Source organism: Nyctibius grandis, chromosome 1, assembly GCF_013368605.1.
Source record: "Nyctibius grandis isolate bNycGra1 chromosome 1, bNycGra1.pri, whole genome shotgun sequence".
In the NCBI taxonomy this organism is placed as follows: Eukaryota; Metazoa; Chordata; class Aves; order Nyctibiiformes; family Nyctibiidae; genus Nyctibius; species Nyctibius grandis.
Window position 1 is genome coordinate 55512437 of NC_090658.1, and position 14481 is coordinate 55526917.

Below are 14481 nucleotides of genomic sequence, written 5' to 3' on the forward strand. Positions count from 1 at the left end.
CAACTTCCAAGGTGGACATATTGTGACATCTTTATCTGTCCTAAATAGCACTTTACCAAGGGCTTAACTGTGAGTTTGCCATGGGCCCTGCACATCTGTTACTGCATTGTTGCCTTATGTATGGGTCAGTCCAAACACTGCAATGCACAGAATCACAGTGTGACCCTTATTTCTCTTATTATAGTCTCATACAATCTCTGTCAGTGTTATGCACCAGGCAAGTGAGAAGCTTAAAGCAGGTAAAGTCAATGTTCTCACTATCTTATATTCTTGTAAGCCTGCAAGTGTGAAGAGCAGAAGGGAAGATGATACGCCCCACCAAAAATGCAAGGAAGTTAAGGCAAAGAAACATATTTGAGATTTGATGCATATTTAAGAAATGCAAAATTATCATTCTCAGAACTATCTGTAGAACTATATGTATGCTATATATTTGAATTAAAGATGCTGAGAACTGACATTTGTAACACTCATTCTGCACTGTCTTAGATGGTGAGAGCTGTTAACAAGGCTTTTTGCATGTCATATACTTGTTAAAATAAATAAATAAATAAATAAAGCCTGTAATAGCTTATAGCTTTAATAGCCTAAGGAACATGTCAGTTGAAACAACTTGGAACGGACCCACAGCACTATGAGAAAGATTAAAAATCTTAATCTGAAATCTCCATTTTCCTCCACCTTCATACTGCTTGAAACATTAAAACAAATGCTGAAAACCTAGATTTAGTCAATACAGTAAACCAGGGGATTCCTCTTAGAAAAAAGAGGAAATGAGTGACTGTTTTACAATCTGACAATAACAACAAGGTACCTTTCACTTAATGCTATGCTTTTCTGATCTCTGTCCAGTGAGGACAAATCACTGTGCTGCATGATTTGATCCAAAGTCCACTGAAGATATTCCACTGGCTTTAAGGAGCTTTGGATCAGATCTGCAATGTCATGGCTGAGGTTATATGGATATATAAAATTGTAAATATTAAATATATAGAAACATATTTATAATACACATATAACTACATATACAAATATATGTTATATGACATACATGTGTATTATATCATACATTACATAGGTGTTTATGAATAAACTGTATTATTCTTATCTCCTCATGCTACTTAAATAACGTACAATGGCACCAAAGTGCTAAGCTTAAATGCATTCAGTGCTACCAAAGCATACATTAAAGAATGAAAGCAAAGATTAAAGTGGTCTCCACAAATATTTAACTTACTAAAACAACTTCAGAGGAAATGCAAATATAAAATAAATAGTGATGACATTATTTGAAGTTAAAATATCATTACATAAATGGCTTTCCATTTAATTTCATATTATGATAACATTAGCACCATAAATCAGGCAGGTGTACATGCATTATTCAGTCTATTATTAATTTTAAAAGATAAATTATTTATTGTTTATACAAACACTCAAGAGACATTCAGTGTCATTAGCTAAATTATATCAGACAAAGACTTTCTATTTCATGGGATATCACAAGCTTTGTCTGGCTTCTCTAAATATTTTACAACTCTGAATTTTAACATTTTGATGCTCTGGACTTATTGCATACACTGAGAAGTTAGTAAATAACAAGCAAGCATATGAAATGACAGGGCTAAAATGAGGTATCCTGCTTTAACCGCTGATCTGGAGGCTTAGGACAGGATTCAGTTGAGCTCTCTTAGCCAACAGTACGCTGCACTGTCCAGGTTCCTCCCACCCTCCTCCTTCCCTCAGCAGCATGGGCAGTCTCTCCAGTTTTGGGATCATCCTCCAGGTATTCCTGGAGGGGGCACTGGCTGCAGTTTGGCAATATAGTATGCAGCCCACTCTGACTCTAAGGGAGATGTGAGTAGTTCCTCAGGGCTTTTCTCAAGGCCAAAGCCAGGCAAATGCTTTGTATGGGATATGATAAGGAGAAAGGTGGGGAGGTGATATGGAAAGTAAAAGCTCACATCTTATGCATCAATCATCACAAACTCTCCGTGGCAGTTACTGTATATGTATGGCACCAAGAAAACTTGGGCATCACACCAATTGACAGTGATGATAAACAGCCGATAGCAACTCTTAAGATTAGCTTCTCTACCACTTTTCAATCATTTACTCAAGAGATTCATTTACTGTAATGCCAGAAGGGACCATAGTCATCATCTAGTCTGATGCCCTGTTTATGACAAGCTAAATTATTGCACCAAATTATTCCTATCTGAAACTCATAACTTCAGATTGAGATACAACAATTCTCTTTTTTAGACAAGATAGCTACTCCAGATTTATGAAATTCAAATTACAGAGAACGTATCTTATTCATAGGTAAAATACAGAGGAGTCTTTTGAAGTTTTCTTTGAGAAGATATCATGCTCCCACTATCTGAAATAGGCTCTAAGCATTTAGTGGGATTACCCAGTAGTTGGCAGAAATAACTGTTACTTGCCCCATGAGAGACTTTCAGATTTGGTTAGGAAATGACCAAAAAGTTCAGATGTTGCTTTTCCTGTCTCTGACTGGACCCTCGGAAGGATTTTCTACAGATAGCCATTTCAAAAACCTTTCCAAAGTTGGGCTCATCCAGACACTAAAGTTGCAGTAAAACTGCACCAGAATAGAAGAAACCACCAATACGGTTGCAGTAGTAGGGTGGGGTTAGAGCATGGCTTAGAGGTCCACAGGTCCTTAAACTTTAGCATCATAATGTATCCTCAGTGACCTATTTTTTCACTGAACACCAGGCAAGTGATTAATCACTATGGACAGGCAAGGTGGGAAAAAGGTAAAGAGAGGAAACCTGTGGGAGAAACTTCCCCAGCTCTGGGGGAAAAAAAAAAAAAGAATATTCCAAAGGTTATTGCCTCTGCTGCCTTTTCAAACCTACCTCTACTACCTGGGCTGGGCACCCTATCATCTCCCCCTGCTCTCCCAGTTGGATAGAGAGCCTTCTCTCATCAACAGCTAATACTCTTGAGTTAACTCAAGGCAATATATAAAATACATGCTGCAGTCAGCATTCAGTGCACGCTGATGATTCAACTCTGGGTTGTGACACTTGCACAATAAAACTTGTGATCTTACTACAAGAACAGTAAAACCAAAGAACCTGAAAAGGCAACAGCTGAATATCATATATAGAAAACGAACCTTAAAATAATTTTGTTCACACAGTCAAGCAACTTAAAATGGTATTAGCAGTTGCAAGATTGCCTGCTGATTTTTCCCCTTTTACACAAGAATTATGATCCAGACCTTTTTTTTTTTTTATTATTTTTTTCCATTGAAGTCTTGTCCCATTAACAGTTCCCAATGGAAGGGAAAAAAAAAGAGAGAAAAGAATGAAAACTGTATAAATAATACACTATCTGGCGCTTTCTAATTTCTGTGTACTTGGGTTTTTCTGGTTAATGCCTTTTTAATGTTTTGTTTGTGCAATGTGCTCTTTAATAAAACATTTAATGAGATTTCATATATAATGAATAAGACTAAATATTAGTAATGAAATAACTTTTGCTAACACAGTTCTTTTTACAAGTACTGCCAAAATGCAGTATTAAAAACTTTGAAGAAAGAAAAGAATAACAAGCATCAACAAATAGAAAATACAAAATTATCATTGCATCTGTATGCTGGAGAACTTGCTTTCTTCAAAAATGTTCTTAATAAATATTTATAATATCAGTGAATATTGATAGTATAATAGTATGGGTTTTCATTTAAAGGGAGACTAGTTTAAAAGACTTTAGTAAATGCTAATACAAAGCTGAAATATGCTTTTGCCATGATAAATTAGCTTTTAATACAAAACTAACTCCAGATGGCACTGTTGTCTTACATGAAAAAGCAACACCTGAAATGGTGAAAATTTGTTGCAGGAATTTTCCACCTGGCTCACTGCAGCTTCCTTAAAAATCACATGGTGAGAGGATGTCTTTTTGGTTACACACCAACATTGCTATTATATGAATTTTGTGTTTGACAACTGGTGGTGGCCGCTTTAAATAGTAAAGCTCAGTTTTCAAATTGCTTTAAGACTAGTTCACAATCAGAAAAAGATTCAAAGATTAAATGTCATTTTTTCCAAAATACTTACCTATAGTAAGCACTCCAGATAAATATTGCTGTTAATAGAGGTACATAAAATAAATGCTAAGTAGTAAATACAATAAGTGTTGGTGTTTAAACTTTATGATATATGTTGTTTTTAAACTTTGATGGTGGCCTGGGCAATCTGTTTGTATCCTTGTATAAACAGAAACACCCAGTTAATATGAACTGTGAAATGGATTTGGGTTACTTCGAAAGGCAACAGTTATGAGAGGACACAGAAATCACAACATTTAAAAAAAATCCTAAGAGAAAACTGCTCGTTATCACTGACTGTGGCTTGAGTCTGTTGACTGTAAATGAGCCAGAGCACCAGTTAACATGGAGAAGGGAAGCTATGAACTGGAATACTGCTACCTTTAACTAAATGTGAGAATACTGATGACATTGACAAGCTTCAGTAATTACAGCTGAGAACTAACGAAGAAAATTAGAGATTAAGTGACCTCCTTTGACCTGCAGTTTTACAGACCATGGTGATAGCTGTATGAAAGGATACATGCCAGTAGTTAAGTGTGTTAAGTGCAAGCTGTTACCATGTAGCCAGCTCGGAAGAATAAGACAACGTAATAGGATGTCTATTGTAAGAAGCAGTCTATCATTAGAGGGAAAATGAGGAGAATAAATGAGTCATCTAGGAAGAAAATACGATTTTGTGAAGAATGCAACAAGCTAAAAGCAGGTGAAATAGCGACTAAGAATGCCGTCTTTGTACAGGCGTGTAAGGCTACATGACATAGCTCCTCAAATATTACTAAAACTGACTAGGGACTATAGTAACCCAACAAGATTTATCTTTATAAAGTTCTGTAATGCTAGCTGAAAAAAGACTGCAAAAATCTCAAATGTTGCCCTCAAATACAAGAAAAGAAATAATATATGTCAGCAATTACTGCTGATGAATCTAACTTCAGTCCAGGGTAATAGAAATTTTTAAAAAAAACAACCACCAGACCTTAAAAAGAAATACATAAACAGAATAAGAAGTGAGAAATACCACTAATAAATAAAGATCAAATTTTCCTAAGAAAATGGAAGGGTATTAGCAAGTGTATATATATGAGGGAAGATAATGCAAATAATTTCTCCTTATCTCATATTTTAAAAATTGATTTATAGAATTCTAATATTAATGATGCAGGAAATTTACTGAGTGGTGGAATTAGGGTGGAATTTTAGGTTCTGCGGGAATCTAGGGGCGAGAGCACAGAGGAGTCAGCTACTGGGACCTGGGAAGTCCTGGTCAGCTGCGTGTGTGCATGTGTGTGTGTGTGTGCACGTGTGATGGTCTGCACCAGCAGCTGGAGTAGGGCTGCAGCCTCAGCAGCTCATATGGGATTCAGGGGCCAGCTACTGGGCAGACTAGGTGTCTAAGCCCAGCTGCTGGAAGGATCCATCTTTTTATAATATATATATATTTATATATAATTATATAATATATATAAAATATAATTTTATATATATATATATTTTTATATATATATTCTCACTAGAGGACTTCCATTATGTCCAGCCAGAGAGGGGAGCAGGATGAGTCCATTGGTGCTGTCTGTGTTTGTGCGAATGCTCTGTGTGTATGTTTGTGAGTTGTGTGGCTGGCAATCTATGTATGTATATACGTAGTGTGTATGTGTGCTCTGTGTGAGTGTGCCTGCTGGAACTAAATCTTTAGCCTCGCTACTGGTTGGACCTTGGACATGGAGTGGCAGCAGCCTCACCTCTCTTAGGCTGTTGGATCCAGAATGATAAATTTTTCTTTAACATATTTAAGATCTAAATCATTCTGTGTCAAACCCAGTGGTAAAAGGATAAGCAAATATGAGACATTTATCTAATTTCTAAGATACTGACTAGTAGTCTAACTGCTTATAATATGTGCTGTTCTTTTTTTCTGTCCCTGAACAAGAAATACTAAGAGAATCTGGAAAAAAAAAATTTCTGTAATTTCTCTGTCCCCTCCCTAGCTTGAATGCACAGGCTGTCCTTGGGGGGACCTTTCCTAGTCTTGCCTCCTGCCTAAATTCTTCTCCCAGCAGTACAGAAGTACTACATATCCCAAAACAAGCCTTTTTTTCCCTCCTGTCAGTGCATGTTCTTGAATTATCAGCAGGCATGTTTCTCTAGTTTCAGTAGAAACGTCTATGTTTGGATGTACTTTGTCAGGACACTGTGCCTTTATATTACACTTTATCAGTCTCTCTGACTGTAGAAGCAGTCATACTTCTACAGCTGTTCCACATCCCTACCCAAAGCTGAGCCCTAACAAGCTCAGGTGAGTTTTGCAGAGTATTCTCTGCTTTCTTTATAATTTATGAACTGAAGGTATAGAATCATGCATTCAAACTTCATTTCTATGAACTACGGAACAAAGAGCTTTGTTGCTTAATAATTTCACTCAAGCAGTGAATAAAAGAAAAAATGTCATATGGTTTTGGCTTGTAGCATTATAACATTTTTTTTAAAATCAGTAACATGATGCGTTTGACTAAATATATACTTAGATTGAACCAACCTTTGATTTCATTTTTCTTCATTTCTTTCAGTGCCTGAACAAACAGAGACTGACTCTCAGTAAGTGGCCAACTATTATATAACACCAAGGCTTGTATGACATACTTGTGAGACTGTGAAAGAAAATGCAACACGTTAAGATGCTGAAGACATAACAATTATAGTAAGCATTCAAAAGTCGTGTAGGTAAGTAAACTGCCAGTTATTGAACTCAGCAAATAAAACACGTAATTAATTCACAAGCTTGCACATTACAGTATTCACAAGAAGCTTAAAAAATTAGTGTTAATTCCACAGATTTTATTTTAATTCCTGTGAAATTAAACAATTACTCATGTGTTTATCAACTGAAACTAAACTGGGCTATACTATAAGGAGCTACATTCCTTTAAGATTTTCATGTAACTTTCCTCTGTATGCCATGTGCTAAAACAAAGACTTTTGTCTTTGATTTTAAGACCTACTACCAGGCTTTGAGCCCTAATACTAGCACTCAATAATGTCTTAATTTTAGGTAGAGGTGAAAGGGTCCATGGGTTATTTTAAACATTGTCTACACTGAACAGGAAATTATTGTCTTTAAAAATTGTTTTCCAAATTCAAAAGCCAGTTCTGAGTCAAAGGAACAACCCTGGTATTTATTTCTCAATAATCTTTGGGGTTTTTTTGAATATTTTGTTGCAGTTGAACTCAATTATCAGGAAAAAATCACAGCAGAGAAACATTTGGAGACAGAGAAACAGGAACTGTTTTAGAAAATAAATGTTATTTTTCTAAGATCGACAAATAATACTGGGTGAAGTCAAGAAAAATCCATGTTTTTGACATCCCTCTGTGAGAAACTTGGCTCAAGTAGCAGCTATTGTGTGTGTGTTACTAAAGCTTTCAGCTGACTGGCAATAGGTGTTTCTCTATTAAAACTATTAAAGATGGCCTTCTCTTACATCATATTTCAAAGAAAACTCACACTGAAGCATCAGAAGTTTAACTTCATTACTGGTAGTTTTTGGCCCTTAGCTGAAAGTTAGACTATACTTGATTGGACTTGGCAAATGAAGAACATGTAAAGATTGAATATATCACCTTGATTTGAAAACAAAAATGATCACTTGTTATTTGGTTATTCACATATTTACATTATCCTTCCTCCATAGCCTCATTCAGAAGCTACCAACAATCTTAATTTTGGATTCCTTGTTCTTGCCTCAGGATACCAGATCTCAACATATACCAAAAGAATTAGCAATATGCCTTCATTGTTTCTTTTTTTTTTTTTCTTTTACCCAAATCCCAGTGATTTGGAATCTCTTACTTGTTGTGGACTTCCATCATTATTTTGAAAGTTTTCGAAGAAGAAAGATTCATCTGCTAATATAGGTGGACCTTCTCGTACAAGTCCTGGCTTGAAAGAAGTTTTGGTGTCCTTTGAAGATGAAGCATGACCTTTTTTCTTGGATCCTCCAGTTTTTGATTCCTTCTTTGTACTACTTTGAATAATCTGGGTTTTGCTTGCTGCAAGACAATAAAAAATGTCAGTGCTGATTTCCAGAAATTCTATGAATTATTGGTATGAAGTAAAAAGATGCCTCCAGAAACTATAAGAATTACCATAGTCAAATTTCTCATGGTCACAAGGTTCCAATCAAAATTACTCTTATTCCAAATACCATCCTGATTTCATTCTGCATGCAAATCACAAATGTCTTCAAAGTAAATAATGACAAATTGGAAAGACTGTATATATAACTGTTATTGCTGTTTATAAAGTGTATAATTTTTTTTCCCCCAAACCCCACACTTCTTTCCTGCACTAACCACCACAGCACCATGCTATATGCTACATAATACAGATAGCCTTGTACTCTGTATGATTGGATCTCTGTGCAGTTAACCTAATTTAATAAATTGTGTGCACCTCTGGAAGGAGCGGAGAGGTGCATTGGCCACAGTTCTGGCAACTCCTGCCCTTACGGAAGTCTCTTATGTCAGCCTACCACAAAGATCGTAGCTGACTGAAGTTTAAAAAAAAGCCAGTTTTGAAAAGAGCTACAGAACTATTTGTGGTCTATCATTTATAAAGTTATATAATTGTCTCCTAAGGAAGGAATCAATGTGGAAAAACTGTGAAACCAGGAACGTGCTAAAGAAGGGCTGTAGCAGAAGTATTAATCCAGAAAATGTAAACTTGTGGTCATTTCTAATGCCACTGATATCTATGATATTATCTTGCCTGAATGTCTACAGAGAAAGGAAAGAGAATTCTAAAAGGGAATAGCTCACAGAAAATTGAATAAGGGCAAAAATAACACCTGTGGGAAAGCAGCTTCACCTGTGTTACACTAACAATAGCTGGACCATCAACTGGGAAAGAGATTATCTTTTTGACTTTTGACTTCACTGAGGAGAGAAGGCTTTACTCTTCCCAAGGTTTATTGTAGAAGCAAAGGATGATACTGTATCATTGCAACACTTCAAAACAAAAATGTACATTTCATATGTGTTGACAAAACATCCAGGGAAGTTCACAGGAGTTGACAGGACTATTAAACTGGATTCAGCAAAATTTTACACGTGGTGTGTCAGTGTATAAATGCCAAATAAAAGGTTAAGTGTTGCCACTAGATATTTTCAAAGGGAGCCAGGAAATATTGCTTCTTATGGAAGTCAAATCCCATGGAACACTTGCTATCACATCTTTCCTTTGCATAAGGCAGTGTTTCCTTTTTCCTAAGAAAATCAGTAGAGGTCAGGAAATGAAAACAAGACCTTGCAGAGATGCTTTCTTCAAGACATCTCAAACTCCTAACCACAAGCTGTGAGTTCTCTTCTGCATGACATCCAGAATCTTTAGCACCTGATCTATCCCTGTTGCTGTCCCTGTGGTAAGAAGGCCTGTGAAAGAGACTTGAAGGAAGACTATACTTGCTTTCTTCTAACTCATTTTTTAGAGTGATGCAACTCTGTGGGTGTTGTTTTTGTAAAAGATATGCCTAAGTAAGCCTGTGTCTGTGGAATAGTTTCTCACTCAAATAGGGCCTGCTGAGCTTTCCAGGTAATCAGTTAGCTTCCCATTCTGTGAAGGTGAGAGGAGACATAACTCATAGTGGTTAGATTATCAAGTCTTTCATCAAAGGAACCAAAATCATGAGGCTTTTCACTCAACAGACGTGCATTTGGATGAAGAAGAAACATTATCCAGAGACCAGAGTCTTGCATCTTCTTTTACATCTGTTGTGAAAACCTGCTGCAAAGAAACAATTTGGATTCCAAATGGAAGAATAACTCTACATAAAGGTATTTTCCAATTGAGTAACTTGCCTTTAGGGTACATTTGCCACAATTTATGAAAGTTTCTAGTCAGGAAGGATCTTCAATGGCCTGAGTACTGTTATCAAAGGGCAGTGCAAAGAATTTACAAAGAGGTAGCTTTTAAAGCAGTGAGGCCAACTAATATGTCACTCCTTCTAGTAGTCAACAGAGAGGTCGAGCTCCTCTCCAGGAGGTCTGATTGCTGGGATTTAGGAGCTGGCACTGCCCTCTGAAGAAGCCTACCTCTACCTATCAAGGTAGGTGGGTTTCAAGGGAAGTTGTATTCTTTAGGCTGTAAACTAGCTTTCATGAATGCCTCACTAGCCTCCACCCTCTCTCTCCCTCCTAAACCTGAGGAGCCTAAGTATTGAAGAATTCTATAATGATTCTGCCCAGAGGATGATCCTGCCGTGAAGATAACTCAGCTCAGAATGGCAGAGTCCTCCATAAGACTCATTCTGCCCTTGCTGGAAAGTTGACTGGGAAAAGTTCCCAAAAATTCATACACGACCAAAATAATAGTTCTAGCAATGGTCACCAGGTGGTGCTGTGACACCAAATTTCTGTTCTTGCTGCGTATATAAAGTCAATCTTGGTTTTCCTAAGCAAATCTCTGCCTAGAGGGAACTCATACCTAGCTTGGTTCCAGATTCAAACAATATCTGAGTGAGATTTTGATACGTTGAGACTGAATTGTATCAGACTGCTACTATGGAAAATAAAAAGATTATGAGCATTCACTTGTCCATCTGTGCTACAGGACTGCTGTGCTTGTATCCACAAGTTGTGTTTGCAACGTGTCAATATGTAACTCCTTTATTGGCAAGCGAGTGTTCAAGGTTCAAGACATCTGCTACATCGCAGAAGACGTAAATATATTCAAAATCAATTGATTGAATGTAGGTTTTGTGCTATGAAAGACATTTATAAAACAGCTGTAACTGGAGAAGAATTAACAGATTCTGGGTGGGAAAGGGGAATAATGTTTTATTGGTGATGCTTGCATAATAATTTCACTTAAGAGCAGTTCCATCAACACAGTGATCAATTCTTTGAGAGGCAGAACATGCGCGATACTGAATAGGTCTCAAATGTGAGGACTGTGTCTTGCTTAACTAACAAGTTTGGTGCTGATGGTATAGCAGTGGTTTCTGATTATTCCTATTCTCTGTTTTTTAGCGAACAACTAGATACTGACAACATGAATCTTTCTACTGAATGTTGATTGTACAAATCCTCACCTGAAACTGGCATCACTATTACGAAGGTCCCTATATTGTTATTGTACAGGCCATAATTCCTAATACTTCTTGATGATAGCAAAGAAACATGTTTTTACAATGCCATAAATTGTACCTACAGACACTCAGCAGGTTGGGTAATACAGTCATATTGGTTATACTGAGTATATTTCCTAATCTTTTCATTTAGTTTGGATGCTCTGTAAGATCTGGAACACCTTATACAAAATGTCTTCTTTGTGATATACAGGGTGCATATAGATAGGAAAAGCACTTCAATGTTAAGGCCACTTGGTCTAGTATTGTAAAAAAATAATAGTAGTAGTAAAAAACCCCCACCAAAACATTGACAGCTTCACAGTCATTCCTTCCAAATGACAGCTCTCTACACACTCAGGACACACTTAAATGGCATCAGAATATTCATTTCACCTTCAAATACGGTCTTTTCACTTTTTTTTACAGTCAGTTTGTCAGGTCTAGAAACTCTTTTAAGTTCCCTTTGAATAAAGTACCTTTCATCACCACTTTTTCCAGTTAGAATTCACTGTCTCCACTGCTGAATAGGAACCTGATACTACAACCTTCCTATTTTCAGTGACGTTAATACAGCAGATATTTCACTGAATGATTCACAATGGATTAAAAAAATTCTAAATTACCAGAAATTATTTGTATCACAGCACATAAGAATAAGAGATAAAAGCTTATTGTGTGTGTCTGATTTCTGAGGATATCTTGAAAAGTTTTCACCTACGTCCCCTGATAGCCTGGCAAAGACAAAACGTCCCTCTTCGTATTTCTGCCCCATCCTCTCCCTTCCAGCATCTGTTGGAACCCATTTCTCTTCTCTTTCACCTGATTGTGCCTTTTAACTTATTTCAGTCTTCAGACTATGATCTTTGCCAACAAGCCATTTTCCTGAAAGAAAGTTTCTTCTTCATTTTACTGGGGTAACCTGGCAATTTATTTCAAGTATTTGTGATGTTTACCCTAATCTGATGCCGCATCTGGAGTAATTGTGTCCAGTCTGGGCCCCTCAGTTCAAGAAGGACAGGGAACTGCTAGAGAGAGTCCAGCGCAGAGCCACAAAGATGATTAAGGGAGTGGAACATCTCCCTTATGAGGAGAGGCTGAGGGAGCTGGGTCTCTTTAGCTTGGAGAAGAGGAGACTGAGGGGTGACCTCATTAATGTTTATAAATATGTAAAGGGCAAGTGTCATGAGGATGGAGCCAGGCTTCTTCTCAGTGACATCCCTTGACAGGACAAGGGGCAATGGGTGCAAGCTGGAACACAGGAGGTTCCACCTTAAATTTGAGGAAAAACTTCTTTACGGTGAGGGTGACCGAACACTGGAACAGGCTGCCAGAGAGGTTGTGGAGTCTCCTTCTCTGGAGACATTCAAAACCCGCCTGGGACGCGTTCCTGTGTTGATATGGTCTAGGCAATCCTGCCCCGGCAGGGGGATTGGACTAGATGATCTTTCGAGGGTCCCTTCCAATCCCTAACATTCTGTGATTCTGTGATTCTGTGATTCTGTGTAAATTACAGCTTTCCCGCTTCTATTTCCGCCAGTTACTATTAAGTTTACTAATCCATTTCCACACTCCAAAACAGTAACCAAAATAGCTACTGATTATCTTGGCCAACTCAGTCACAAAGTCATGACAGCTTCTCCATGACTTCTTTTAAAACCACAACATTGTCAACCGATGAATTACAATTTAAGAGCATGGTCTCCATAGTATTTAATTTTACATTTCTGGTAATAACAAGGTGCAGTTGAGACAGAAATCAAAATGATTCATAAACATGATTAAATTAGTTATTTTTTCCATACAGCATTGGAAATCTAGATAAAACATTTTCTAAAGGATCATGTTAGAAAACTACACAGTTCAAAATAGCGGAGGTGCGCACATGAAATATGATGCTATTTTGGGCTTTAGCAAAGCGATAATCCAGTATTTGAACAATTTGTTGTTGCCTCAGGTTCTGAATATGCTCAAACAGGCAGAAGCTGATTGATTTACAGAAGATTCATTGTTTTAAAGTCTTCATAAAAGGACCGAAGACTTTAACACATTCATGTATGATGGTGTCCATGGAGAGTACAGTAGCTAACTTGTTTGCTTATAAACTGCTTTATTTAAGCAAACTTGTAATGCTTATGAAGAATATACATTTTCAAAATGAAACCCATATATATAATGAAAAATTCCAAATAGTATACAATCTTACAAATAAAATGGAAATAGCTTGATTAAGAAGTGAAGTGTATAGAAAACAGGGAAACGAATGAAGATCATGAAAGAAGTTAAGATGGCACGGCAGCATCATCTAAAATCTATTACACATAAGTGCAGTGGAAGCAGGTAGAAGGTACTTCATTTTTGGTACTTCATTCACTGAAAAGAGTTTGGCTTTCATTTTCTTACCTCCCTGCCCCTTTCCCCAGTATTTATATGCTGCCAGGTTGGGCATATAGTAGATTAGGAGTGGTAGTTTGCTGGACTACAGAGACTCAGTTTTTAACTGATGCTAGCTGTTTTTTTGTTAGGTACAATCACTAGTTTCAAAGTACTTTGAGAAAATAAAAGAATTTATCATATTTTATGAAAGGTGACCTTTGAACAACACTGATTCTCATCTTTAACAACAGTTGAGCTAACAAGACAGCAATGTCATGAATGGCAATAAAATTAAAAAAAAAGAAAGAAAAAGAATTTTGAGCAAATAAACTTCTCAAATTCAACTATTCAGCCAAAAATGACTGCAGTGTTTGCTGTGACTTCCAAATAAATTTGTCACAAAAGAAATTTTGTTTAAATTCACGTATTCCCATAAAGGATAATTTTTCTCAGCATTTCAGTTGGTATCATAAAGAACTGACAATAGCATAACGGGCATTTATGAGCTTTGTAAGTCTGGGGAGAGTAGCTCTTCCTTCAGTGTTTTTCCATGAATATCACTTGTGAAGCTGTATCAGATGCAGAGTCAAAAATGAGAGTTTTTTCTTAAGGATAAGTACTACATCATTTATTCAAGAGTCTTTTGCCTTGTACTCTGGGGCTCATATCATGGATGAGAAGCCAATAAAATGTGTGCTTCTGCTAAAAGCAGTGATGCTCAAGATGGTACATTTAAACCATAAGGCTCAGTGTAATCTGTGAATTATCTACCATGTCCCATTGTCTGGGCATCAGTTTCCTAATAGCCAAAATTATTTGAATTTTAAGATCAAACAAATAAATATGTTGGAAAATAAAACGTATTTCAATTCTCAAGGACAGGACAAGTATATGCATAAA

At 36.8% G+C, this 14481-nt stretch overlaps 1 protein-coding gene across 1 annotated transcript in view; it reads right to left on the reverse strand.

Moving 5' to 3' along the window:
- Positions 1–14481, reverse strand: part of ADGB (androglobin) — a 129602-nt gene that overhangs the window by 14574 nt on the left and 100547 nt on the right. Inside the window, 2 exon segments of the mRNA XM_068409340.1 lie at positions 6621–6732; positions 7932–8131. Of these exon segments, the coding sequence (XP_068265441.1) occupies positions 6621–6732; positions 7932–8131 (312 nt within the window).